We start from the raw sequence: 27,611 nt of genomic DNA, 5'->3' as shown, positions 1-27,611 counted from the left end.
CTGTGTGAGAGAAAGCGATTGAATAAAAGGGGTAAATTCAAGTACAGCTTGAGGAGGTAGAGGTAAAGCATATCTGATCATAAGACAAACTTGATTTGAATGTAGAGATGTGTGTGACTTTCACTGTAGTTTCAGTACTGCTCCCAGTCTTGGAATCTTTCTGCTGCCTTTGTAAAAGGAGTGACACTAGCAGTAGCTGTTCTTAGATGATATGTTGGGGAAAAGGAAATGGCTTACTGCGTTATCTTCCTTGAATATTCAATTTATTTGATGTTTATTTACCTCTTCAGGTAGGTACAGTGAAGATTTTGAAGAAGAAACAGATGATAATCCTGCCCTTAAATCTGAGGGAAGTCAGGTGAATCAAAATGCCATGTCAGAAGCTGATTTAAGTCCTCAGAAACAGGTATAATTTACCAAGTGTTTAGTATTACTTGCCTGAATTTTAAAAGCTCTGCAATGTATAAGTGTAAATATGGTAAACCTTCATATAATATGTACTGTCTGAAAGAATATAGAGGTCCTGGGACTATATCTTTCTATTAAGGATATAGCCCTTTTAGTGATTTATTACAGGAAAGTATAAGTTGTCACAGGGTTTGCTGCTTACTCCTCGTGTGAGTTAAGAACTGTGGCTGGGAGTGCACAAATGTTGAGCTCAGGCTGGAGCTTCTGCTTCAGAATGGGTAGTGTTTTATCACTCTCCGAGCTATTAAGGTGGTATCTACGCCAGCAAGTGGCACAGGCTGATACATGTAGTTCTAGTTCTGTACAAAGAAGCATTTTGGATAGAGGAACCAAAATCTGCACTGTATGAGCTTTGGGGGAGCTGCTGTCCACAAGCTTAGTCAGGTCTTTCAATGTGGAGCATGTGTGGCTGGAGCACACAGGTGTATCCCTGGAGCACACGTTCTGATTTGGGTTTTTTACTAAATATGACATAATCATCTTCAGTCAGTAAAGTGTTTTTTAATTCTTTTTAAGCAAGTTTGTTAGAGTAGTATTTCTAATGAAGGTTTGAGAAGACAAAATAAAATGGAAATGTAATGTGCTAACTGCTGCTTTACTTGCTTTTCTCAAATTACATTAAAAGAAAACCAGGAAGGTGCAAAAAATGTGCCATTTATGCAGAGTAGGATTTAATTCCTGACCACTTGTGAGAAGGTTTATAGAGAACAGGATGTCAAGAGCCTTCAATCCTAAGGAGGGTTTTAGAGAATTGCATATACTTGGAGCACAAAGAACTGCTTAGTTATGAGTTCTAAAAACTGTTTTCAGGTATCGAACCAGCTTCTAAAGTTTGTCCAATTTCTTGGTTTTTTCTGTGAAATTCAAAAGGATTTTTATTTCTTTATTTTTGTTAGGAAGAAGCAAACACTGGCATGCTGGCTAAAGGTAAAAGATAAACTTTGATCAGTAGGAGAAGACTAAATGTAACTTTTTGAAACTTGCTTACCTGATTTTTACTATTTTATCACTTGATTTTATTGTGTTCTACTGAAAATCTGTTGGATTAAAATAGTTAAAAATTAATCTACAGGTTAACACTTCAAAGTGATTATCAATGCAATTTTATATTTATTACATCTAGTCAGAACTGAGATTTTGATGCTTGCAATCAGAATTCATTAGTTTACCATTAATGGCATTAGAATAATCTGTATAGTATTTTTTGTATGCTTTGGACCTCAAGATAAGCTCTGGGATACTTCTAATTCCAGCGTGACAGAGTATAAACTTGAGAATTGTGTTTTCTTTACCATTTATCTTCTTGGGTTTGGTTGTGTTACTTGATTCACAAGATTCAACTACAGAACTTCAGAAAGCCACAGAAACATCAGACATAGCTCCAGGTGAACGTGATGAGCCTGAAGAAGTCAGTGGAATTGAAATGAATGAAGCAGGTAAGGGGTGCTTTAAAAAACACCCAAACAACAAAAATACCACGCAAGAAAACTCAAACCCCAAAATCTTAGTTTGCTAGAATAGGTGGCTCTGATGTGTTAATTTGTTATGAGGTTATCAGGGAACATGAAGCTCTTGGCTTCTAGCAACAGCTCTTGAAAGCAGAAGGAAGTATTTCAGGAAAAAGTCATGTTTCTGCCAAAAAGGCCTTTCAAAAGTATGGATATTGTAATGTAGTTTTTGACATTGCAGTGTCATATTTACATACCTTCTCCTTTGCTTATTCATCATTGTGCTGGTTTCAGCTGGCATGGAGTTGAATTTTTCTTCTCAGTAGTGATACAGTGCAGTGTTTGGATTCAGGGTGAGAATATTGTTGATAGCACACTGATGTTTTCGTTTCTGCTTAGTTGTGTTTATCTTAAATCAAGGACATTTTCTTTCTTGTGCCTCATGCTCTGCCAGTGAGAAGGTACAGAAGGGAGGGAGCATAGCCAGGACAGGTGATCTGAACTAGCCAAAGGGATATTCCACACCATGGCACGTCATGCCCAGTACATAAGCAGGAGGGGGATCTGATCCAGGGGGAGGAACAGGGTTGTGTCGGTCTGTGGATGGTGAGCAGTTGTATTGTGCATCCCTGGTTTAGTTTTGTGGTTTTTTTCCCTTTAACTTTCTTTCCATTATCCATTAGCATTTTTGCTCATTCTGCTCTTTATTATTAAACCATTCTTATCTCAACCTACATATTTTATTTTCTCCTTCCCATTCCTCCGGGTTGGGTGAAGGGGGGAGGAGGGAGTGTGAGCAGCTACGTGGTTCTTGGCTGCTGGCTGGGGTTAAACCACAGCAATCATAGCTAAAATTCTTCTTGTGACAGCATTGAACACAATTATGAAATACATTATCCTATCAAACTTTGCAATATAGGCCACTTATATCCAGGATGTGGCTCTGAGGGCATATATTATAAGAGTTATAGCACATCTGCTGTTATTTTTAGTACTAATAAAATATTGGGGTGCAGGAGGATGTTGGAGAGGCATGCAAACTGTAGATAAGACTATTTTGTATGTGCTAATTAACTTTGCAATTGTTTATTTTTATAGTAAAAATGAGATACTGATATTTTTGTGTGTAACTGACATCACTGTTTGCACCACATAATAGACCAACCTAGTGACTGAAACACAGGCTCCAGTGGGATGTTTCCTAAGCAGAACATCCAGTTGTGTCTCAGTGTTGCGCCTCTCATAAGCCTGCACTTTTCACAGGCACTTCCTATGGACATACCACCAGTGAGATTGAAGCTTTACAACAAGCATATCATCATGTTGATCAGTCTTTGGGAGACACTGACGAGCAGAAACTGCACAATTCTACAGTGGCAGTCTCAGAAGGCTTAGGGCAAAGCATGTCACAAAATAATGATGTCCAGTCAAAAAACATGTCAACTGTTGAATCAGGTAAATAACTGAAAGGAAAGCTTGTCTTGTACAAACATGTAAAATGAGTGAGCTAGTAATATCCTTAATATTCTATTTATGAAACATTTTTCAGTGTCCTTTTAACAAATACTTTTTCTAAGTTGTTCTTTTATTTATTTTGCACTAATTAGATTTACCTACTGTGGAAGAATTGATGAAAACTATTAAAGGACATTCATGTAGTATCAGAAGTTTTGATGTGGAGCCTGAAAGGTATTTATTTCAGGATGCATTTTAAGAATTGTAATAGTTTAAACCCACTAACTGTTTGTGAAAAACAGCTTGATAAATAACTCATCTGTCTTTCGCCCTAATTAAATACTGAAATTTCTTTGTCTTGCACTGGCATTATGGCATTTGCAGTGAACTGTAAAATGAATATAGAGAGTTAATAGGTTTAGACCAGGGATTCCCAAACTTAATTTGAGTGATAAGCAGTGATGTTTGTCCAATCATTTGGAGGAGTGTTCCTCACTCTCACAGCTAGGATCTCTGCTTTCCTAGTCTTCTGCTCTTTCCCCTTCTCCATACATGCATTTCAGTCCATATACTATCCTAGCTCTCCAACCTCCTTAAAAGATCAAATCCTCTTACTTTGCCTACTGTCATGATTCTTATTAATCTGTGCTTCATACCTCCTTCTTGTTTGCTCCAACTGTTTTGTCTAGAGCAGAAATTTTAGGCCTTGGAACTGTCAGAAGTAAAGATTATGCTTAGCAAATGAGTTTGGGGAGCCTATCATGTAGCTGTACCCAGCAGAAATTACTGTTCATTGTTGTATTAGTGTAAACTGTCTGCTTGCAGGTGTTCAGCTTGTAGTTGAGTTTGGTACCTCCACAAAAACAGTCACTGCTGGGAAATGGCTCTTGTTCCACAGTGTGGGAGTGAATCTGTATGAGGAAATCTGCAAGCTAGTTCTTAAATGAAGCTTAGTAGCTCTTTGAAATTCAGGCAGTCTTTACAGCTGATACCTAAATTAAAAATGGCCCTCTTTTTCCAGAGTTTTAGTAAAGCACAGGGCAAAAGTCTTATTATATATGACTTTACTCCTTTCTCTTGTAGTCCTGTGAAACTGGTAGGCAGCACAGCAAATGACCTCATCAGCCACTTGCCCTCTGAAGACCTCCAGAGAAACACAGTTTGGGAGACAAACTTATCTGAAAGGTTTAACAGAGAAGAAAGCACCTTTCTACAGAGAGGTGTGAGTGACGATAACTTTCAGAGGGTGACTGAGAAAGAAATTCAGACCAGTGAAGTGCAGCCTGATATACTAAGAGAAAAAATAGTCCAAGACTCTCTGCTTTCACAAGGCAGCAAAACTGAAAAAGTAAGTATTATCAACCATATTTTAGTTATATGAAAATACATTTTAAATCTGTATGTTTTTAGGCTGCTTGTCATTTGATTATGCTCTGATGTTTAGAAATTGAGAGACTGTTGCTCATTTTCGTGAAACTCTCGTGTTGCCATTGCTTTTGTTAGAGGTAGCCAAATCTAGTGAAATTTGGGACCAGTGGGATTCTTCCTGTCCCAGCCCAACATGTGCAAGGCTGCTGCAGTTCCGTGTCCCCAGCTCAAGCTTGTAATGAGCCTGAGCATGTGAGCATTGGAGGGACATGTATAAACATGAAAGAGGAAAGCACAGTTAGAAATGCAATAAGAATACAGGAGGGACTGCAGTGATCAGTGTCCAGCTGAGTCAGACAAGTCTACTGACCCAGAAACCTGGTCATGTCACCAGGTTTTGTAATCTGATTTTCCCCTCTGCTTACCAGTCTTGTTCTTCTATGTAGTTTTTGTTCTTTCCCATGTTTTGCACATTCTTACAATCCTCTCAGATGTTCCAGAATAAGATTTACATAGTTCCAAGTCTTCTTCCTGCATACCCGATTTTTTTTTCTCCTTGCATCCCCTAAATTAGCTTCACACTCCTTTAGGCAATCACCTCTTCTGTCTGCCAAGGCATTGCAGCAGGAGGGGTTTGGCTGATTTATCCTGGTGGATTTCCCACCAGGGCTAACAGGCTAAATGTTTTCATTTTCTGGTCTTGGGACCTGTGTGCTCTATTTTTGATGATCAAGTTGGCAGAGCTCCTCTGCCTGCCGCTATTCCCCTCTTCATTGCTGCATTTCTGTGATCACTGTGTTTGCCCTATAGTCATGAGTTACCTGCTTTGGTAAGCCAAAAGATCCTGTAATGTAATACAATTTCCCAGAAAAATAAACAGAGCCAGTACAAAATACTTGCCCTAGATATACTTCAGGAGTAGTACAGTTCTGCAAAATTACACACTACTAATTTGGTTAAAAGTAATGCTTCCCATCACCCTGAGTCTTACAGCTGTGTAGTTCTGGTAACTGGTTCTATGATTTTTCAGTAGTGAAAGCTGCTCTTGGATTACAGTATAGCCTAAAACTTGTTTGAAACAAGTATGTTCTGTCACAGGTTCTTCGGTCTTGTTCCTTGAAGAATGAAAGATCAGAATCAATGACGACTAAACCAGTGCCATCCAAGAATATCAGAAGTCCAGCAGCCTTACATAAAAAGAAACCTTCATATGGTCCTCATGGGCTGGTTAGAAGTTCTGGCTATGGGAAACCCAGTTCACTCTCAAAACAGTTGTTTCCAGTTAACGAAAAGAAAACACCAAAAGAAACTTTGAAAAAGACCTTTATGAAAGCCAAAAGTCCTGCAGACAGAGCAAAATCTAAAGGTAATTCTATTGTAAGAAGTCTTGATTTTTAAGAGCCAGAGCTTTACTGTTCATGCTTCACATTACAAAAAAAAAAATTGAAAATGTCACAGGAGAAATCTAAACCCCAATTCAGTTAAGCACTAAGTTTTTTCTGTATCAGTATGAAGCTGCTGGGAGAAAGACTCCTGAATAAATCTTTGCACTGTATGCCATTTCAATTCACATATACCACCATGTTTGAGACTTAATCTATTGTTCACCAGCAAGACCAAAACAATAGGAATAGCTCATGTTCAAAAATTTATATCTACAAATTGACACTTCTCATTACAGAGAATGCAAAGAATTGCTGGTACACTAACTGCTGTGTTTGAGGCCAAATTTCTGTTCTCAGCTGCTGCTTTTGATCTTTGCTTTCCTAAAGTACAAAGAAAGTAGTAAAAAGCATTATTTTCTGTTAATTTCTCTTGTAACACTGTGGAAAGGAGGATACCAATGCAGTCCTGTGAAAAGTGAGTTCCAAGTGAAGGACTGAACCTTTTTATTTTGGGGTGAAGCCTGAAGAGTTTCATGATACAATTCAGCTTAGTGTCTTTGCAGACAATGTTTGCTGCCTCTGAGGCACAGGAGCGTAACTCTGCAGATACCCAGGTTTTAGTGCACTTCTAGCTTGCAATGCTTTTAAAAACCCTGCAAGCAGTGCTGGGAAAAGCAGTTTAGAATTATGTTGCTTGTCTTAGGGAGTTGTTTGGGTGGCAGCAGTCAAATTGAGGGACGTTAGCTCCTCAGTACATTGCTGTGTCACTCCCTGGGGAAGAGAAGGTTGTACAGCTTAATGAAGGCGGTAAAGTGATTGATGAGTACCAAGAAGGTGAGACCACTGGCCTCATTCAAATATGTTCTTCCCTCTCTAGCTATAGCCATTCCTCATAGCAATTTTAGGTGATTTCAGAAATAAATCTCACCAGGATGCATTCTGCAGGGGCCTCTATAGCTAGCAAGAGAATTCAATGAATCAGACAATTTCCTAATCATCAGTGCTAAAGAAGCACCTTTGTGAGTGGATAGTGTAAGACATGTTAAAAAGTACTAAATATGGAAAAGTATCATTGTCTGTTTTCAGGTATAACATTCCTAAGCAGGAGCTCTTTGCTTATATTGCTATAGGCAGAAATAAAATGGCAATTGTAGTTACTGTCTGTATTTCAGAAGACTGAGATGTCAATAGTTCTGTGTATGTTAGGTACTCTAGAGGGGACTTTACTGATTTTTAATTCTAGTCAAGTTGATGCAACAAATAAGTGTTGCATTTCTTTGTATGCTGTCTGTACTTCAAAGTCCATTTTGAAAATTGCTATGTCTTAACTTCACTATAGTCTGAAATATGTTGTGTTTGTGTATACTCAGATAACTGGCCACTTCTCGAGCAAAGGACTGGGGTCAACCTTGTGTCATGAGGGATTTATTATCCAGCTACTTGTTTCAGTTGTTCCCTTGAGTTTTATCTTGTCATTGGTTCCTTACTTATTCAGGTTGTAGAATACTTAGTTTATATACCTAAGGGGTGAATCAAATGTATACGATTTTTTTCTGAAAGGACATTGAATTCTTACTTTAACCTTGCTCTCTTTTACTTTCTGCCTATACAAAGAAGCCTTATTTGCTACTAGGATAATTAGATCTGCAACAAATGAACCTACTTTGGAGGGAAGTATTAACAGAGTTTTGTCTGGCCAATCAGTTGTTAATAATGTTGGACACCAGGCTGTGGATTACAACAGGCAACATCAGCATGTAAGTGATAATCAGTGATGCTCCTCATTATAGTATATACAATTTGGTTTGCAGGCCTATTTTGTCAGACTTTTAACATTTATCACAAGATTGGCAAATACTGAAGTATCTAATAAAGACTTCCCTTTGGTCAAACCACTAGTTTTCGTTTTTAAAATATGCAAGTATAATCATACTGCTTTTCAGTTGCTTGGCTAATGCTGTTGCTCAGGTAGTTCTATAAAATTAAAGTTGCTTATTAAATTCTAAAAATTACAATTTTGTGGTAATATAAAATTGAATAAATCTTCTGCTTAAAATATTCTGTTATGAATGTTAAACAGTACTACTGTTTGGGGTTTTTTCCTGTTTGCATTGCATTAAATATTGAATAGTATCTTCTGACTTCTCCAAGATGTCTGAATTTGGAGTACTGTAATGGATTTTCCTTCTCCTTCATCAGCTGCATAACAATATTATTCATTGAATACCTAAAGAATTACTGCTTTTCAAAAAGTAAGATGCATAATAGAATAATTCTGATAGCAATGTAGTGGCTCTCATATGAGAGGTATTCGTTTCTTGGTTTTTTGGTTTGTTTTCATCATATGAATTTTGGACATGAGAATGTAGCTCATTAAAGCAAATGCAGGATGTTTTGCTGCTAGAATGTTGGGGTGTTTATCTTTAGGGTATTTTTTTTCCAACTGTCTTATGTGGTTGCTGGGAGCCAGACAAGCCAGTTAAGTAAAATTGATGAGCAGAATTTTGGTAAAGAATCAGCTCAGTGTAATGTTTCCCTGACTACTTCTTTTCACTAGGATTTATCATTTTCTCCTACCAAGAGCTGCGATAGAGACCTGTATTTGTTAAAACGAGTACAAGTTGCAGAGGAGGACCTGAGCACAGCTCGTGATTTGATTCAGCAGCTAGGCAGCAAGGTCTCACAAACTGAGAAACAAATGGAGACAAAGATAGTAGAATTGAAAACACAGCATGAAAAAGAGCTTTCTCGTCTGGGTCAGGAAAACTATGTTCTTCTGAGTAAGGTACTATATCATCTTGTACTCTGTTCCTATAGGAAAGGAGAAATGTTGCTTCTGAATATTAATATTACTTTACATGACTTGCTAATGAACATAAAATTCAGATTTGCACAGGCACTTTGTAAATACATCCCTGCTGTTACATTTATTCCCTGTATACATGAGTTTTTTCTTCTGCTGACATAAACTCTTATCCTGAGTTCATTAGTTTCCTATTTTGAGAGTTCTGCAGCAGGTTTTTTGCAAAGATTAACTCAGTCTTGTAGAGGTTAACAGATATAGAATCACAGAATCAGTTAGGTTAGAAGGGACCACAATGTGTCATTTGGTCCAACCTCCCTACTCAACCAGGGCCACCCTAGAGCATATGGTTCAGGATTGTGTCTGGACAGTTCTTGAATACCTCCAGTGAGGGAGAATCCATGACCTGTCTGTTCCAGTGCTCAATGACTGCACAGTAAAGAACTTATTTCTCATATTCAGGTGGAACTTCCTGGGCATCAGTTTTTGCCTGTTGCCTCTTGTTTTATTGGTTTCCACCACTGAGAAGCATCTGGTCCATCATCTTGGCACTTGCTGTTCATGTACTTGAATACATTAGTGAGGTTCCCCTCTCAGTTGAACAGACCCAACTCCCTCAGCCTTTCATCTTAAGTGAGGTGCTCCAGTCCCTTAATCATCTTTGTTGCTCTCTACTGGACCAGCTCCAGGAGCTCCATGTCCCTGGACACAATACTCTACTCCAGATGTGGCCCCACAAGGGCTGAGTAGAGAGGCAGGATCACCTCCCTTGGCCTGCTGGCAATACTCTTCTTGATGTAGAAATACAATTTGTTATAGATAACTACTATATGTTGGAATATTTTTTATAGTTTTAGATGCATTTTTCAATGTTGTGTGTTGTCTCTATGAAATATTCCCTCTAGATACACTGAAGAACAGGAGCGTAAAACTTTAACTTTTCCCAAATGTTTTATACTTTGTTTCTGTTTCATAATGGTTCTGCAAAACTCCAATAATAAGATTGGCTCATTGGTCTGTTTTCATATCGTAATGAAGAGATTGAATTACTTACGTTACAAAAATGTGGTCTTGTAGAAAATTCCATATTGCTAACAGAACTTTCTTACTGCTTATGTGTGTGTTTCTTTCGTTCTGGAAGTTAAGAAGTATGGAAGAGATGGCTCAAGAAAAGAGGTTGAGTCACCATGCAGCAACAGTTCCTGTAACTGAAGAAAAACTGGCACAAATACAAAAAGAAATTGAAGATCAAGAGGTCATTATTCAAGGTTATCAACAGGTATACCACACAGTATATTGAGCTGTGTTCTAGCCAGTTTCAGAAACAAAATTGTTTAGTGGTTCTACTTTTCTGTTGAAAATAGTTATCTTGCTATTTAAAAAGTAGATGAAATTTGGGGGTGAAGGGTAAACATATTGCATGTTTAGAAAGTATTTCACACGTGTCTAGTTTGGGCTAAGTTTTTCCACAATTCCATGTAAATTCCTTCTAAATTGTAAAAATCACTGACTTGTCAGTTGAGAACTGGGAAAATACTTCATGGCCAATAAAAAAACCACAGACCTTTTGCTCCAAATGTAGAAGAAAAGTAGTATTTTTGAGCAGTATTAGAAATCTGGAGTGTTCTCTTTTTAAGATGCTTTTCTGAAGATCTGAGTAGCAGATTTCAAGGTAACATTATCAGTGTGGCTGATTTTTATTACTTAAATAATATTTCTACACTCAAGTGTGGAAATAGATAATGCAGACTTAGTAGTCCTTTTGAATACTTGCAGATGTAAAATCCAGTGGTTTAGTTTAACCAGCTTCCAGCTGCTGCTCAGCAGCATTTCTTGGTAGAGACACAATGTCTTGCCTGCATGGCTGTGAACATCCCAAATCAGTGATGGTTTGTGTCCTCAGGATTGGAGTATGGGCAGCCTGAGCTCTACCACTCAGCACCCACTCATGAATGTGCTTTTAGGATGGGTGTGAAAGTTGGGATAGCTTTGGAGAGGAACTGGCTTAGGTCGTCCAGAGTGAGCAGATGCTTGGATGAGACTGTAGTGGTCACTAGCATAAAAATAATGAAAGTAGATAGCAATTTTAGAAGCTTAGTAGTGAAACATTCAGTGTTTGCTTCCACTGTTTCAGTAGGCAAACTGTGCAAGTCACAAAGAATTGTTTTAGAACTGGAGAAAACAGTAATTTATGAATGTTCTTTAACTTTGTCTGTCTCAACTTAGGAAAATGAGAGGTTATACAAACAAATGAAAGAGCTACAGATCCAAAACAAAAGAAATGAGGAACAAATGTATAAGGAGAATCAGTGTTTAATGGCTGAATTAATAGACCTAAGGTAGGTTTGTTTACATATCTGACCTAAAAATCTCTGGAGTTTTCAGCTGTTTACTGTTTTATTTATGAAGAACCACTGCAGAGTCTGTCAGGTGCATGTCTTTTGGTGGGTTTTTTTTGGGTTTGTTTCTTCTTTTGGTAATTGATTTATACTGACTATGGGCACTTAATTCTTAGACTTCTTGATGATGATGCAGACCTGTGGGAAGACTAGAGTCTTCCACTTGGGGAATATTTCAATGTTGTTATTCATATTGGAATTCATAATATGCATAGTAGACTTGTTCTAGTATTATGGCTCTCATGATGGGTCAAAATGTTTTGATACTGTTGTAAGGTGCACAGTAGATCGGGGCACAAGAGATCCTATCCTGGGGGTGGAGGAACTGTTCAATTCACTGCTCTGTAGGTCCTGTAAGATTTGCATCCTGTCCTAGTAATGTGGAAAAATAACCTATCAGTTATGTGTACTCCTAATTTACAAATCTCTGCTTTGGACTGGCCCATAGGTGAGTTCCACTGATGCAGAGTAGATTTTGTTTCCCTCCCTTGTGTAGTCCCAACAAATAAATTTATGCAAAGTGAGAAGATCTCACCTTACAGGTGAATTTTTCATGTATACAAATGTAGTGCACATTTGCTTCTGTCTTTGTTTTGAGCCTGCACAGATTATCTTGGATGAGACTGTAGTGGTACCGTTTTGGGGGTTGGTTGTGTTTCTTTTCCAGTCTGCCACACTTAGCATGCCAAGTTGCTGCATTGCATAACTGGTTTTGCTGTTGCTGTTTAGAGAAAAGATAGAGAAGGCTAATCACCAGTTCCACATCGTGCAGGATTCTGAACCAGCCAGAAATCAGAGTTTCACAGAATTGATTTCAGAGCTTCGAGCAGCACGGGTAGGTATATACCAAAAACACATGACCATCCATACTGTAGACTACTAATGTAAATTAATTAGTGGAGCATGCTACTTTTCTACAGCATTAGTTGTTTTCCGCATTTATATATCAGAAATATCAAAAAAACTTTCAGAAGTAATCCCCAATGACACACGTTCACTAAAAGAAGTGCAGTGTTGCCATATTTACTGGCAATTCTAAAATACCTAGTAAGAGCTTTCAAAAACTAGTGACACCTCTATAGCTTTGCTGCAAAGGACAAAGCCAGAAGAAAGCTTATCCCTGCTGTGTACCAAGTAAGTTCTAGAAATATACATCAGAGCAAAAAGGGTCATTCACTCATTTGTCTTTGTAGTCCTAGAGATGCTTCTGGTTTTGAGGAAGGGTGTTTAGGTCATGGCAAAATGAAATGTTTTCAGGAACTTCTGCTGTGGGGACTGTTCTGGTACATACTTCCTCCAGTAGTTAGACCAGAAATTTAAACCTGCTTCTTGCATTTTTCATTGTTTGTTGTAACCAATAACCGGTTAAGCAGATAAGAAGTTCTGGATCCTGTGAGCTGCAGGACCAGCAGAGATTCCTGTTCTGACAGAGCTGATTTTGAGCTCCTGAGACTCCAGGGACTTCTCTAGTGACCTCAGAGGTGCTGCTTTACTAACCCTCTCCAAAAACAGGAGAGAGTAGTCAGGCATTGGAATGTGCTGCCCAGGGAGGTGGTGGATTCACTGTCCCTGGAGGTTTTCAAGCACTTAGTGACATGGTCTAGTAACCACTGTAGGGTTGGACTTGATGATCTTTGAGGTCTTGTCCAACCCAGTTGATTCTATTTTCTACTTCTACGAGTTATGTAAGACTTAAATATGCTGTTTGTTTGGTGTTTTTTTAAGGTTTGGATAAAGTTTTTCCATGCTCTGCTATAGCAAGGCCTGAGAATAATAGCAATATTAAAAGGCCTTATCATTGCTGTGGTCTGATGCAACTGTTGTGATTTAATCATTTTATGGTGAAAAAACATGTTCAGGTTTTTTGTGTGACAACGTATGTTTATTTTTTCTTGTTTTACTGTTTTTCCTAAAACCCAGAAGGAAGAAACTAAATTACAGGAAGAGATAAGACATCTCAAACAAGATAAGCAAGCTCTTGAGGTAGACTTGGTACAAGCAAAGAAGGAGAGAGATTTAGCAAAAGTCCAGATTGCATCTGCATCAAGTAAAGCACCTTCATTTTGTTGAATAACTTTGCCTGCTCTGCACTAGACTAAATATTTATGTAACTAAAACCTGTTTCTTATTAAAATATTGTGTAGTGAAATGCATCTAGGCCATTTCCACATACTGTCTAAACTTCTAATAAAAGCATGCAGTGAAGGATATGCTCGAGTACTTTTGGCACTCTGTTAGAAAGCATTTTCTTGTATCCAACCAAACTTTTTGTTGTTGCCTATTAAATTTGATTTTGTGCCCAATTTTCACTGGGCATGGAAAACAGATAATTCCATTTATATGATAACTGTTGATAAGAAAAGATTTACAGTGTCACATCTTAGTCTTTCCATTTAGATCTTGCCATTTTTTTTTTACCTATAACTTGTGTCTTGGGACTTTCTTTAACATTCTTATCAGAAGTTTTTTCAGTTTCAGTTAATGAGAGAGGTCCAGAAATTGGACTCTCTCACTTCTGATATCACAAGTGCTAAAAGCAGTAATATTTACCTCCATGTCTCTTCTCAAAATGCTCGATCACTAAAGGGGAAGGGTATGATCAATACACATCTAAGCATATATTCTATGTTGTCATTCATCTTAATGCTGAAAGTTTGTTTACCAGACTATGATCAAGAATAGATCTGCCTGAGATTCTGTTTTAAATACTTACCATGGTGAACTGTGAGCCACTGAGTCCTACTATGTATGAGAGAAAAAAAGTAGAGTTTTTTTCAAATGTTATTGCTTTTAGAATCCTAATTAGGGTCTGGTTTTAAAACTTTACTGCAGTAACAGGATTGTCAAAGGAGTAAATGTATGAAATGTGCTGGGGAGGACAGTGTTGTCTAATTATTCCTTCAGTGCATAATTACTAATGAAACAATAGTAAAGATGTTTTATTCTTGTAGGTGAGAAGTCTTATGAATTGAAAGTTATGGAAGACTCATACAAACAGGAAATTACTCACTTAAAAAAAAGACTTCAGTGGTATGCAGAAAATCAAGACCTTTTGGATAAAGATGCAGCTCGTCTTAAAGATGCAAGAGCAGAAATTGAGAAGCTAAGACTAGAGGTGATAAAATCTAGCTATATCTAAGAAGTTGGAACTTGAAATCGTTTCTTTTTATAGTGATGAGTATAGCATAATTCTGTCTGTCATAATAATCCCATTTTTTTCCAGGAAAAGACATGTCAACTCTTTAGAACCTTTAAATCAAATGTGGAGTCTTTATATGCAAAATTGGTATTAGTGCATATGCAGTGAGAGTTACAAGTGCAGAATGCTTAAAAGCTAGGTTTGCACTACTATATATCTTGGTGCTTCTGGAAACAAAAGTAATGTGCTTCCTTAAAACCTGCAAATTTCTTGCCTAAGAAAAAGAAGTGCATTGTTACATTTCCAACTTGGAACATGCCTCTTGTCATTCTCTTTCCTCCTTTTTTTGCCCTGTGGTAGCATAGGCAACACTCTTTTTTTCTCTTAAGTACCAGTTCTAAATTCTTTCTTAGGAAAAATCTCTGGTTGCTATAGTAGGAAAGAAAAAGCTAAAACACCTGAAATACAAATCAAACAGAAGTGATACATGAATCTTGAATGGTTCTGAAATTTCCCTTGCCTTGCTCTCAGTACATTTGACTTTGGATTCACAGAAATAAATAATTTTACCAGTGATAAAATATAATTGATCTTGAAGTTTTTTCATGGTGTTTTATTAAAGAGATGAGAGACGAAAAGAGATGCTTCTGGAGGAGATCCCTTAAAGATCACCATAGCAAACTTTGATCAATATATCATTGCTGTGAAAGAAAATATTTTTATTTGCGTGTTCTCCAGGATGTACTGGTGCTTAAAAACAATGGAGAGGTTTGACTTTGTAGAAACAATCAGATGAGTCAAACTGTGCTGGCATAAAAGCATTACTTATGCTAACATTGCCAGTGTGAGAGAGAAAGCAAGATCGGAATTCTTCCTGCTATTCAGGGTGTAATATCGCTGTGCAGAGATCATAGTGGCTGATAAAGGTGGGAAATTCAATTTTAGATTATGGATTTGACTCTTCATGGGCAGATTTCTTGCGAGTTCAGGAGCATTAGTTATCCAGTTCCTTCCCCCAGTTCTGGGAGTCAGCATGTATTTAGGCACAATATAACGTTATCTGTTGGCTTTTTCTAATGTCTCATCACAGAGCACAGCCCTGCAAGTCACAAACTGTTTCCCAAACTCACCCTGAATTCATGGAATACACTGTAGTACTATAGCTTATTAGCCAAGCTTGCATACTGGAAGTATCAGAGAAAAAGTTTCTGAAGACAAGAATGTCCCAGAGCTGAATTTATCATCTGGGTTTCCATAAGTGGTTTCAGCTCCTTTGGTCTTAAATGGCTTAACGAAGCTGTCACAGAAATTATGAACCTGAGGAATCAGTACAGAAAATACCATTACCAGTTTTGAAGTGGCAGAATACCTCCATTACATTTTGTGTGCTTGAATTGTTTTTGTATTACAGGACAATGTCTCTGAATATGCATTTCAATTTATTTTCCCCTAAATTGGCTAGGTTGAGAAGCTCAGAGCTGAAGCAGGAGTTCAGTCTGTGCAACAGAAGAAACGTTCAGGAGACAGAGCAGCAGATGCTAAAAGAATTCAGGATCTTGAGCGACAAGTATGCACTAATAGAACTGTGTTTCATATAAACTTTGTTTTAGATAAGATCTCTTAAAACACTTAGCAGTGCTTTCTTAAGGATAAAGCATTGATTGAAGTCCTATGGTAAAGTAACTTGTGTTATGGAACACTCTTAACACATAAAGCTGCAATTATTTACTTGCAAAGAGCTCTTCTTCCTTCTATGTTCTAATAAGCTATTTACTGATATCTTTTAAAATACTGTTTAGAGTTTCTAGAAAAGGGGCAAGAGGGAAAAAGCCTAAGTTTGCTGTTTATCTTCTAAGACACCTTCTGTGTTCAGTAAGCCCTGAACTTACGCAAAATAGTTTTCAATATATGCATCTCTAATTTTCATTCTTCCCCCAGCTTAAGTAGATGATATCTGTTCACATTCTGTCACTTATTTCTGTTCACTTTTCATTAGAACTTTACTCTTTTTGACTTCTGACTTTATTTTCTTATTGATAGATCAGAGAAATGGATGGAATTCTAAAAAGGAGGTATCCAAATTCTTTGCCTGCTTTGATTTATGCTGCTGCTGCTGCTGAGAAAGCTAATGATCTTTCAGCTAAAACAAACACAGTTGAATTTTTGGAGAGAAGAATAAAGAAATTAGAAACAGAACTTGAAGGTAAAGATGATGAAGCTAAGAAAAGTCTCCGTGCCATGGAACAACAGTTTCAAAAAATAAAGGTAAAAGTTGGAGCCTTTGCAAGTAACAGTCACAAGGTAACTGGGGTCTAACAGGGTAGTAGTGAAAACTGAAGGCAAAGACCATAGTCAAGGAAAAAAAATCTTCAAAGAATTTATAATCAGAATTTCAGTATCCTCAGGACTTAAGATAAAAAGAGTGTTAAAATTGTTACAGTGGTATTGAAACTGAGAGAACAAGTTCTTGAGGCATAACAATTAATTACAATTAAAATAAGTGGTTTTCACCCTGTGGGTCACAGTGGGTGCATATTTAATTCCTGGCAGTACTAAAGGCTGTGGTTTCAGTCTGCTGACTGAGCATTTCTGTAGGGAATGGCTGAGAACACTAAACATTCTATCCAGAAATTGCATGGTATCGAGCCTAAGACTTGTGCTTGGCAGCATGGAAGTCTGGAATTCTACTTCAAGGAAAGGGTGAACTGCAGAGGTGCTTAATGAGAAGGAAAGAATTATTGACCAGTTGTTCCTCCTCTTCTCCATGTGAATCATTCTTCATGCTTTCCTCAGAGGCTGTCCATGTTCTTAAGAAGGGTTAGGTTTTCCTCAGCTCATTAGGAAGAAAGATTCTGTGTCCCTCTGGATTCATACTTCTCTATTTATACTTCTAAATAAATAAATAAAAATATCTTCTGTTAAAATTTAAGATGTTTTGCAAAAGCTGAACTACGTTTTTTAGCATATGACAGTATTGTTTGCAAACTGACATGTGGCAAATACCTAATGACAAAATTAACTACTGCTTGCTACAGCAAAATAAGATGTTTGCCTTTCTGAGTAACATCTGAAGGGAACTCAAGTATATAAAAACAAAATAGTTTCTTGTCAATATAATTTTCTATCCCATAGTTTGTAGTAAATGTTTTGAGTAAATCTCTTTTAGAGCAGACTTAATTTTTTCACTCACTGATACCTGAACTGTAATAGTGTTGTTAGCAATGCTGATATGTATCCTGTCTCCTGAAATCAGATGTGCAGTAACTTTAAAGAATAGTAGAAAGAGCTAATAACAAAAGTACACTGAATAAACTGCATTTTCTTCCCTTCTTTCTATTCCCCTCCTAGTTACAGTATGAGCAAAGACTTGTAGAGCTTGAACAACTACTCGCCTATGACTTTGTGAGTGAAACACCAAACCTGGATGATGATAAAGCCACTTCTACGGAACTTGAACAGGAGCTTCAGAATCTAAAGCAGACCCATCAGACCACTGTTAGAAACCTCCAGACAGAAATTGAAAATCTTAAAAGCCAAAATTCCCAATTAAAACTCAGAGGTAAAAATGATAATAAAGACCTGGCATCCACAGACTCTAAAATGAAACATGGGAACACAAAAGACAGATTGTTAAAACTAAATGAAGAACTGGTCACCAAAAATAGAGAGATACAAGATCTTACAAAAACTGTAGAGAAACTTCAGAAAGAAAGGATGGTGATGTTGTGCGATAATAATTTGAGAAATAAAACCAATAATAAGGGCAGCTCTACAGAAGTCTTGAAAACAAATACCTCAGCAACAGATAAAAGGAATTCTGGCAACAGTGAACCCTTTCTAAGCAATTTCAATGATGGCAAAGTCTACCAACCGGATACCTTTTCTGACTCTCATCTCTTGGAAGTTCTGCAAGAAAATGCAAAGCTGAAAGAGGAGCTAGAGAGATTGTCTCTAGAAATGAGCCAGCAGCGAGTGAAGTCTCAAGCTGCACTGGCTTTTTCTGAAAATAACATCCGAAGGTAAATGCTCAGCATGTTCCTTTAAAAGCCTTGTTCAAGTGTTGGCTCATACAGAATTGAAGTGTCACATTAACATATCAGCCATGTGTGAAGCTAGTTTATAATTTCATTTGTACTGTTTGTTTTCTGGCTTTGGGAGGGGTTTTGTTTGGATTTGGGTTTTGTTTGTTTGTTTGGCTTCTTTTTGTTAAATGTTTGTTATTTTAATCAGTGCTCTGTCACAATTCTTCCTACAGGCAAACCTGTATTAATCCTCTTATGAATGCTACAATTTGTTATGGTTCTGAGTAAAAGTATCTTAGTGTAAATCATTATATTTCAGTTGCTTTGTGTTGTATAGCATTAATATTTGGTACACATACTTTCCTTCAAATTGGAGTTTACTCTCAGAGGGTTTTATTTGACCAACTGTAGAAACATTATACTTCACTTGAGATCCCTTCATATTTGAAGTAGAGGAAAGCAGCATTTTAAGGTTGCAACACATTCTGTTCTGAACTAGATACCTGAAAGAACTGTCTGTAGCTGCTTTACTACATCCTATTTTCCTCTCACTCTATTCAGGATACAGGAAGACACAGCAGAATACATTGCATCTCTGAAAGCTTCCTATCAGAGGGAAGTGGAGAAGATTGTCTGCCAGCATGCAAAGGATCATTCTACTTCTAAAGTAGCTGAGCTAAACAACAGAATTTCAGCACAAGAGGTAAGATACAGTAGATATATTAATTACATACAGATATATCTTAAAGTTTTTTCTTTCTGTGTTACTATAAACTTTAGCTTGAATGGGATCTGTTGTTTTAAAAATTGTCCTGTGGCACTGTATTCACAGAATCCCAGAATGGCTGAGGTTGGGAGGGACCTTTGAAGGTCACCTTTTCCAACCCCCGTGCTCAGGAGGGTCATCCAGAGCCAGTTGCTCAGGACCATGTCCAGATGACTTTTGAGTATCTCCAAGGAGGGAGATTCTGTAGTCTGAGCTTAGTTTTACACATAGTATGAAGGTGGAAAGAGTTATTGCATTCAGATTGTTTAAGAACCTTTTGAATTGAGGAAAGTGACTTGAATATTGACTCGTTTTCGTACGCCACATATGTACCTGTGCCTGTTTAATAGTCCATGTAGAGGACTGTTAACTAGCACACCATGCACATGTGCTAGAGACAGTATTGTTAATACACACAGCACTTAACACCTGCACTACTACAACACTCTATTTTTGGTGTACTTTTCCTGCATGGATTTTCACACGTTGTCATGGGTATTTATGTTAACGGCAAGCTATTTTTAATCTTTTTGTAGATATTAATAAAACATCTTCAAGAACAAATTGGTGAACAACAGAGACATCAGGAAGCCCTTTTAGTTTCACAGATCCGAGAGCAGCTCCTACAAAAAGAGGTATATTTGAATTTGGATTGGGGGTACCTTATTCTAATAAAAGTTTTCACTTTCATCCCCATAAAGCCTCAAATAATATACAGTAATATAAGTCTTAGAAACAGTATCTTTGTCAGTTGCTTCTCCATCAGTTATACGTGAGAATGCAATATGTTTTTCTCATGTGAGCAAGAGAACAACATAGAACAGAAAGCAGAATTTTGGACCTTTTTGTAATTTTCTTAATATTTTTAGTTTAGTTTGTTAGAAATGTCTGACTTCTGTCTGAATGTTGATCAGCAGTTTAATCCAAGCTTTCATAGCCTCTTCTTTGAGATTTGTGATGGGTAGTAAATAGACCACAGAACTTTTTCTTTATTAAGAAGATTTTTTTTTTCTTATTGTTTCCAAATTCTTTGTTCAGATAAAGCCTTTATTTTTTCATCCTTCATTGCCATAAAACTGACTTGGGCAATTATATTATTGGTTTTGTCCTCTGCTATCTGTGAAACTTAAGGTCTCTTAAGAAGGGAAGGTTAGTTGTAAAAGTTCTTCTGTAGTTCACTGAGTTCTGAGAGAGGTATATAGGGGGTTTTTTCTAATTTTCTACTATTAATAGCATATACTCTTAAAATTACTCTTGTTCTTATTTGTGCTTTGGGGTTAATGTTGTGTGAAATTGCTGTTCATCTTTTAGCTCAAGCTTTTTGAATTATTAGCTCTGCTTTTATTGTTCTTGAGGTCCTGCCAATCTTTGTTATCACTTCCTGTTCAGGAGGAGGATGTAGCCTGTCTAAGCATTGTGTCTATGCTTAATTCACCATATCCTTGATATATGAACATGACTAATTTTAACTTAAATTCGATAATACAATAATTAACTTGCAAGGGTTATTAAAATCAATCTTAATCTCACTAAACTCACTCAGCATTTATCAAAAAATATGTTCTATTATACAAGCTCTGTGATTGCAGAGTAAAGGCTGAGACTTTGGGTACATATTATGAATCTAATGATAGATGTTGCCTTTTCAAACAAAGTTTGTTTCATTCCAGTGATCTCAGTATATGTAACACTTCTTCCAGGGAAAACAGAGCAAGAGTTCAATGAGACAAATGTTATTCATTTGTTCCCTCTATGGCTGCTTTGCAGATTATTAATGAGAGTGATGGTTTAAGAGAGTGATCATCCTATCTGACCCACATGTTACAGGCCAAGTTCAAGGGGCATTTAAGAAAATGTAAAGGAGTGTCTTAGTTACAGAAATCATTGCAAGACTGTCCAGAGAGAAACGTCCATGGAAAGCTTTGCTTTTGCCCTCCAGCATGATTGCTGTGCTGCTTATAGAATACATCTTAAGCTTTAAATGGTTAAGTAAGTTGAGCTGAAAAATGAAGACAACCAAACCTGGGGAAATTAGTCATGATAGTTCAAATGGAATTAGTCATGACAGGGAGAAGCACTGTCATTGGTAACAGGACTGAGTCATCTGTCTAAAATGATGGTACCTTAAAAAAAGGCAAATTTATTCCTCGAGGCTTCCTGGAAGATTGTTATTTGAATACTAATTTCAGAATTGCAGTTTATGGAGATTTTCCATAAACTATGTACTTCTCTTCCATAACAGTTTGCATTGTAACACAGCTTTGTATTTAACATAGTTCTGTTGCTGGCAAAATCCAAGGAGCCCATTTTCTCCTGGGGTTTTTCCCCCTCATAACATATTCCCTGCATTATTTTTGTATTATATTTAGCTATATTCTTGAGATCACACATCAGCCCTTCCCCTCAGTGGGGTAACTTAGCAGCCCAGCAGCACACACTGTTTCACAGACACTATGAAACTAAGACTTACGCTCCTCTGACAAATGTGGCTGAACTTGGTCCACAGGTTCAAGGCTGCTGGAGTAATTAATGGCCAGGCAAAAATGTACTAATATAGGCTGTGGTATTTCAGAAAGCCACCTTAAAATACAGAAATAATAGTAAGCCATCTCAGAGCCACTTCTCAGTAAGAGTGACAGTATCTTCTCTAGACACAATGCTTGCAGCTACTTAAATTCAGCAGCAGAGAGCCAAGGATGGCTGAGTGCTTGAAGAGGGTTAGCAGTTCTCAGATATATTGGGTAAGGGGAGTTAAGGGTTATCATAACCACTTCAAAGATAAACACTTCAAAGTTTTCACTTTAGATCACTTACACACATGAAGAGTGACCAAAAATACTTGGGATGTTAAATGAAGAAATAGCAAGGTACTTAAAATAGGCAAATAATGAGAATTAACCAGTAGGGCTTTATAAGAAAACTTACCTGACTTTCCTGGAGGATTTGGAAATCAGTTTAAAGTCATTAATAGAGTTGATTTGACCTGGTAATCATTAGACCAAAGGAGGTTTGTAGTCATGTCTGTTACCAGTATGTCTTTCCTTGGCTTATTCCTTAGAAATACACTGGTATATTTTATAATTGGTCTTTATCCAGGGTGTGACAAGAGATTGTGTAAGAACATCTAATCATAACATTCACTATTACTTTTTTTTGTACAAAGTATAAAAAAATTGACTGACTACAACCACTTAACAACATATTATGAATAGGATTGGATTTATCAAAGAGGACTAGACTTCAGGCCACTTCTTGGGAATGAAAAATCTTAATCAAAGTCTCTGAACCCTTGTTAAAGCTTTTGAATAAAGGAGATTTCTCTTTTATGTCTTCCTCTCTGCAGCTTTTGAATGGAATGATTAAGCTATGCAAATGCATTTTGAAAGGAATCTGTTTTATACACTGCTTAACACAATGAGAACAATTTTCCTCAATTCTTTTGTAGGTGACAAAATTGGTGGAAGAACTGAGAGAGGCTAAGGAGAGCCAGAGGCCTGAAATGAAGCACTTCTTGTGCCTGGAAAAGAAAATCAAGCACATAGAGACCAGACAGGCAGAAAGAGAGCAAGAAATTCAAAAGGTACACCAGAGCAGATCTGCATTTACTTCTCAAGAGCAATTTCTTGGTTTAAGTGTAATTTTATGGTATTTGCACAGGCTCATTTAGCTCACACTGCAGGAGGGCAAGTACTTTGTCATGCAGCCATGGGTTTGTCTCTGTTGCTTGGTGATGCAAGTGAATGTAGACACAGTCCTGGTCAGCTTGTCCTTGCTGTGGTAATTAAGAACACTTGTGCACTCATGTAACTTCCTTGCACCCTTATCTAAGGAGGCTTTGCTGTGGCAGAGAGTGGGACCACATGACCTCTGTCCCTTTATCAGTTGGTTATTTTGTATTTCGGTTACATAATGAAAGCAAACTATTGGAAAACTGACAAGAGCTTGTAATGCAGTTTGCTAAGCTGTGATGTATTCCTCAATTGAACTGTAATTTTCTAGTCCTAGCAGACTGTCCTGTTCAGAAAAGCTGCATTAGAAGTACAGAAACATCTTAGAGCAGTCTACCACACACTGGTTTTAATACTCCAAACAACAAAAAAAGGCCTTTTTCCTCCACAAGCGAAAAGTTTCGGTGTTTGAAGGTTGGATCTTTGTGACAGAGCTGTTTGTGGCTTGAATGGGTAAAACAATTTTGCATTGATTTTTTTTTTTTTTTTTTTTTAAAAAAATCTTTGTGCCATGATCTGCATCCTAATTTCTCATCTGTCAGGGGAGATTCTGTCATCTGGAAAAAGTTTCCCAGTTCATACAGATTTTTTTTTTTTCCCCTCAACACTTTCATCACTTAATTATATGACTGTCTTTCATTAGTATTTTTACTTAAGTTTTAACTTAGGTTTTACTTAAATACATGAAGTCAAAGAAGGGCACTTAGACAGGAAGATCATCAAACCTGTACTAGTTCTTAGTTTGTGCGGTTTGTTCTACAATTTTGAAACCAGATCTCAAGGAATACACTTTTATATACAGTTCTTTTGTGGTAGAAGGTTGTATTCTTATACATTTCTACATCAAATATTAAATTTTCTTTCCAAAAAGAGCTGTGCATAAAACAAGTCATTGGATTAAGAACAAACCCTGCTGCCAGTGATGATTTCATTATTTTTGTTCACATTCTGTCCTGCTAAAGGCAACTGCAATGCAGATCATTTTTATGCAATTTGTTTGCTTTTGTATAATGTGAGAACTTCTTTACCATTTCTGTAGAGTGTTTGTTTCTGCCTACTCCGTGAGGTATCTCCACTGAATACTTGCTGTATTGACTAAGATGTTTTGTAATGTGGGTTTTTTTAGAATGGAGAAATAATAGTACACATAACAATTACTACTGAGTAATTTCATCTTTCCTGATGCTGCTGGCCTTGTTTTGGGTTCTGGTTATCCTAGTTTTGCACTTTTGACCATCTGCACTGGGGCACCAAACAGGCCCCCAAATGAATGGTAAGAGTATGAACAATATGGAAAAGGTGATTGCTGAGCAGGGAATGAACAGGTTATCCTTAGTGTCAAACTGCAAATATGATAATTATGTGATAGAGCTTTTCTGTAGAGAATCTATTAAATTAGTAGTGGTGTGGAGATTTTGATACCCTATGACACTTTTTATTTGGGGTAATTAAACAGGATTATGCCATGAATTCATGTCAAAGTTAATTCAGACTTTTAACTGCAGCAGCCTCAGATCTTTGTGGGTACAGCAAATTTTCTGATAATTAGGACTTGTGGTTTTTAAAAGTACAGTAGTAGCCTACAACATGTCATCCAGATTTGGTTTGTTTCTCTTCCAGAGTGTTCTTTTAATTAACATACTTAAATGTCAATTAAAAAAGTTAATTTTGATTAGAGGGATTTGTGTTGTGTGCTTAGTTTTGTCTTAAATATTCAAGCCTTTAATTGCTGCTTTGGAGATGATGATAAATTAAATTCTCATGGGGCTCATTAGTCGATAATGGATTCTACCCTTCTGTCATTAATGCAAATATTTAAAGGAATTCATTGCTAGCAGAATGACTTTTTTAATTTTCAAGACAAATTGTTTCCACTTAACATGAGCATTAAGCTTTGAGACTGAGCATCAAATATAATGCAATGGTGTATTTTTGCAAAGGGGCCACAATGGCCAAGTACGGGGCTAGGAAGTCACAATACTGACTTGCTTCTAATTTGCAGACAGCCCAACTAACCCAGTACATTACTGAAGCAAGGCAAAGCCACGAGGCTGAGAAGTGGCGAAGATTGGTACAGCAGAAGAATCAAGAACTGGAGAAATTTCGAGTGGAATTGGATTCAATATTAGATGTTTTACGTGAACTGCAGAAACAAGGGGTTGTTATTCCTGCACCTGATTCCAGTGGATTCAGCATGACAAACAGCTTTTGGAAGACATGATTAGGTAGGAGTTGATTAGAGAAGCAGAATTTTAATAGTCAAAGTTATGTATAGAAAATGTTGTTAGAAATGATTCATGTAACACTTGTAAATTGAGCTGCATTCTGATCTTAGCTGGAATCTTGCATGACCAAAGGTAGATTTACATTGAGCAATACTCTAGTCATATTGGATGTTTTATATTTTGTTAGTAATAAAGTTACATACCATTTTTTAAAAAAATAATAGGAATATTGAAGTTAATCCATAAATTTGATTACCATTCAAAAATTCCTTTTCAGATACTGTAGAACATGCCTGAATATTTTAACTTGTGTCTTATAGTGATTCCTTTGGGAACAATTTGAATAATAAGCTGTTTGGTTTGTATGTTTGGTGTATAGAGCTAATATATTTCATTCTGTAGGGCAGGAAAATTGCCTTTTTCCAACATTTTGCTTCTCTTTCTCCAATTCATAGACTATTCCTTCCCTTATCTTTAAGACCACTTCCAGCTTAGTGAATGGAGGGCTGGAGCAGAGCAAGCAGTCCCTGATGATACTCAAATTCACACTGTTGTTTACTTTTCAGGTATTTCCAGCTGTGCTGGTAAGAATGATGGCAGAGTGGGTCTACCTGAATTCTTACAGGGCAAAGATTAAAAAAGCCTATAAAATACAGCACGAGTAGTTCTTGGTATCCCTTTCAAAAGGGAAGGCTGTATTGGAAAAGTTTTTAACTGGGCTGTTCTGGATCTTGGCATAGTGGTATCTTTATAGACAATCTTGGCAGACCAAAGAGGGCAGGCAAATGTGAAGACAAGCTTTCATTCTCTTGCTTCAAAAAAGAGAGATGGACCAAATAGAGGGAAAAGAACAAATATCATCCTAGAAAATGTAGCCACAGGAGCCTCTGAAGCCACAGGGTCTGTTCTGCTCCAGAGAGGGGACTGGGGAGGGAAGATGAGTATGGCTGTTACACTTGACATATATGACAAACCTGCTGCCAGAAGGAGGAAGCAGTAAGTCAAATGAAATAAAATTGAAGATAGATAGCTATTTGGTGGTTGGAAGGACTGGGTTTCAAACAAATCAGTAAATTATTAGTTTGAAGTTTCAGTGCTGCAAATCCTTAAGAATTCCATAGCACATATATTGAGGTTGTAGCTCAAGCAACTATACCTATTCAGGGCAAAGAGAAGTGCAAAGCTAGAATGTGCTCTTCAGGTTGCTGTAGTGTTGGTTGAAGCTAGCATTTCAGTCAAATGTGAAATAGTTTGGGTCTGTGTATATATATTTATGTATTACTCTTCCTCAGGGACCAGCAGTGAACGTGCATCTTCTTTTATAAAAGCATGTGACTGAGCATGCACAGAGAACAAAAGTGCATAACAAATCATACCACAGACAGTGCCTAAGTGAAAGGATTTCTGCTGGCACAAACAAACAGATAGAGAGAGGGATTACAAAAGAATGGCCAGTTAGCAATCAATATAGTAGTCTTGGTTGGTTCAATATTTCTACTATGGATATTTTGTTCCCATATAGCAAAGTATTATTCTATATTCATTAAAATGTGTAAATATAATAATGCTTTGTGTATAAAAATATCAGCTCTATGTAAATATGCTGTATTTTCTTGATTTGGGTCTGTTTTGCAAATAAAAAGGATAAAATTGGATCATTGCAACTTACTGTTTATTTCCTGTACAATTTGCTGCATGTGTAATACTGCATTAAACTGTGTGACATGAAGTCTGAGATTTCTTACAATTACAGCAATCCTTGTGTTCCCAGAGAGGCCACATCCTGCATGGAGGTACACCAGGGCACTGCCTAGGGCAGGAATCCTAGGGAAAGCATTTCTGGTTACTGCAAACTCTCTCAGATGCTTATGTCATCACGAGAGGGTTGCCTTAGTGTCCATGCAGTTCATTCAGACACTTTCAAAATTCTTATAGTCTCAGCAAAGGCTTATATCTTAAATAGTTTGAATTAAATTCTCGCTGAGTTTATTTTACAGAGCAGGGACAGTGTTATTTACCATTATTAAGCTATAATATGGTTTATACTCTGTTCTCACATGTATTTATGTAGTTGTACACTCACTAAAGTGAGTTGTACACTCACTAGTCTTCAGTTTTTAGGCATTTACCATGAATTGAGCACTCGACACAGTAACAGACTATCTCTGGGCTTGAATGGCTGTAGTTAGGGTGTTCTTTTTTGGAGAACTAAGGTACAATTTCTCTGCTAAAGTTCTTGAATCTCTGGCAGTCTTAGCAGTACAGAAAGGGAGAAATACCCTTAACTGATGCAAAGGCTGACAAAACAAGTCGTTGGCTTTTACTGTATTCCAGTGAGGAGTTCAGTGGGATCTTTCAGGGTGTAACATAACTATATACTCCTTGTGTATGTTTTTCCTCTTCTC

The 27,611-nt window shown here is 37.2% G+C and overlaps 1 protein-coding gene across 1 annotated transcript in view; it reads left to right on the top strand.

Moving 5' to 3' along the window:
- The window catches only part of CEP162 (centrosomal protein 162kDa), a 41,511-nt gene extending 16,276 nt beyond the window's left edge, over positions 1–25,235 (top strand). Inside the window, exons 5-25 of the mRNA XM_009074766.1 lie at positions 291–358; positions 1,365–1,393; positions 1,780–1,904; positions 3,180–3,371; positions 3,524–3,605; positions 4,455–4,719; positions 5,838–6,105; positions 7,739–7,881; positions 8,682–8,909; positions 10,069–10,206; positions 11,154–11,266; positions 12,056–12,161; positions 13,247–13,373; positions 14,278–14,441; positions 15,928–16,032; positions 16,506–16,730; positions 17,814–18,484; positions 19,049–19,190; positions 19,790–19,888; positions 22,699–22,833; positions 24,984–25,235. Coding sequence (XP_009073014.1) covers positions 291–358; positions 1,365–1,393; positions 1,780–1,904; positions 3,180–3,371; positions 3,524–3,605; positions 4,455–4,719; positions 5,838–6,105; positions 7,739–7,881; positions 8,682–8,909; positions 10,069–10,206; positions 11,154–11,266; positions 12,056–12,161; positions 13,247–13,373; positions 14,278–14,441; positions 15,928–16,032; positions 16,506–16,730; positions 17,814–18,484; positions 19,049–19,190; positions 19,790–19,888; positions 22,699–22,833; positions 24,984–25,202 — 3,644 coding nt within the window. The 3' untranslated portion in view covers positions 25,203–25,235. The remainder of the gene's footprint in view (positions 1–290; positions 359–1,364; positions 1,394–1,779; positions 1,905–3,179; positions 3,372–3,523; positions 3,606–4,454; positions 4,720–5,837; positions 6,106–7,738; positions 7,882–8,681; positions 8,910–10,068; positions 10,207–11,153; positions 11,267–12,055; positions 12,162–13,246; positions 13,374–14,277; positions 14,442–15,927; positions 16,033–16,505; positions 16,731–17,813; positions 18,485–19,048; positions 19,191–19,789; positions 19,889–22,698; positions 22,834–24,983) is intronic.
- Positions 25,236–27,611: the final 2,376 nt, after the last annotated feature.

The sequence above is a fragment of the Acanthisitta chloris genome, unplaced genomic scaffold (genome assembly GCF_000695815.1).
Source record: "Acanthisitta chloris isolate BGI_N310 unplaced genomic scaffold, ASM69581v1 scaffold7305, whole genome shotgun sequence".
Taxonomy (NCBI): domain Eukaryota; kingdom Metazoa; phylum Chordata; class Aves; order Passeriformes; family Acanthisittidae; genus Acanthisitta; species Acanthisitta chloris.
Note: the sequence above shows the minus strand (reverse complement) of the source record. Positions and strands in the feature narration are given on the sequence as shown.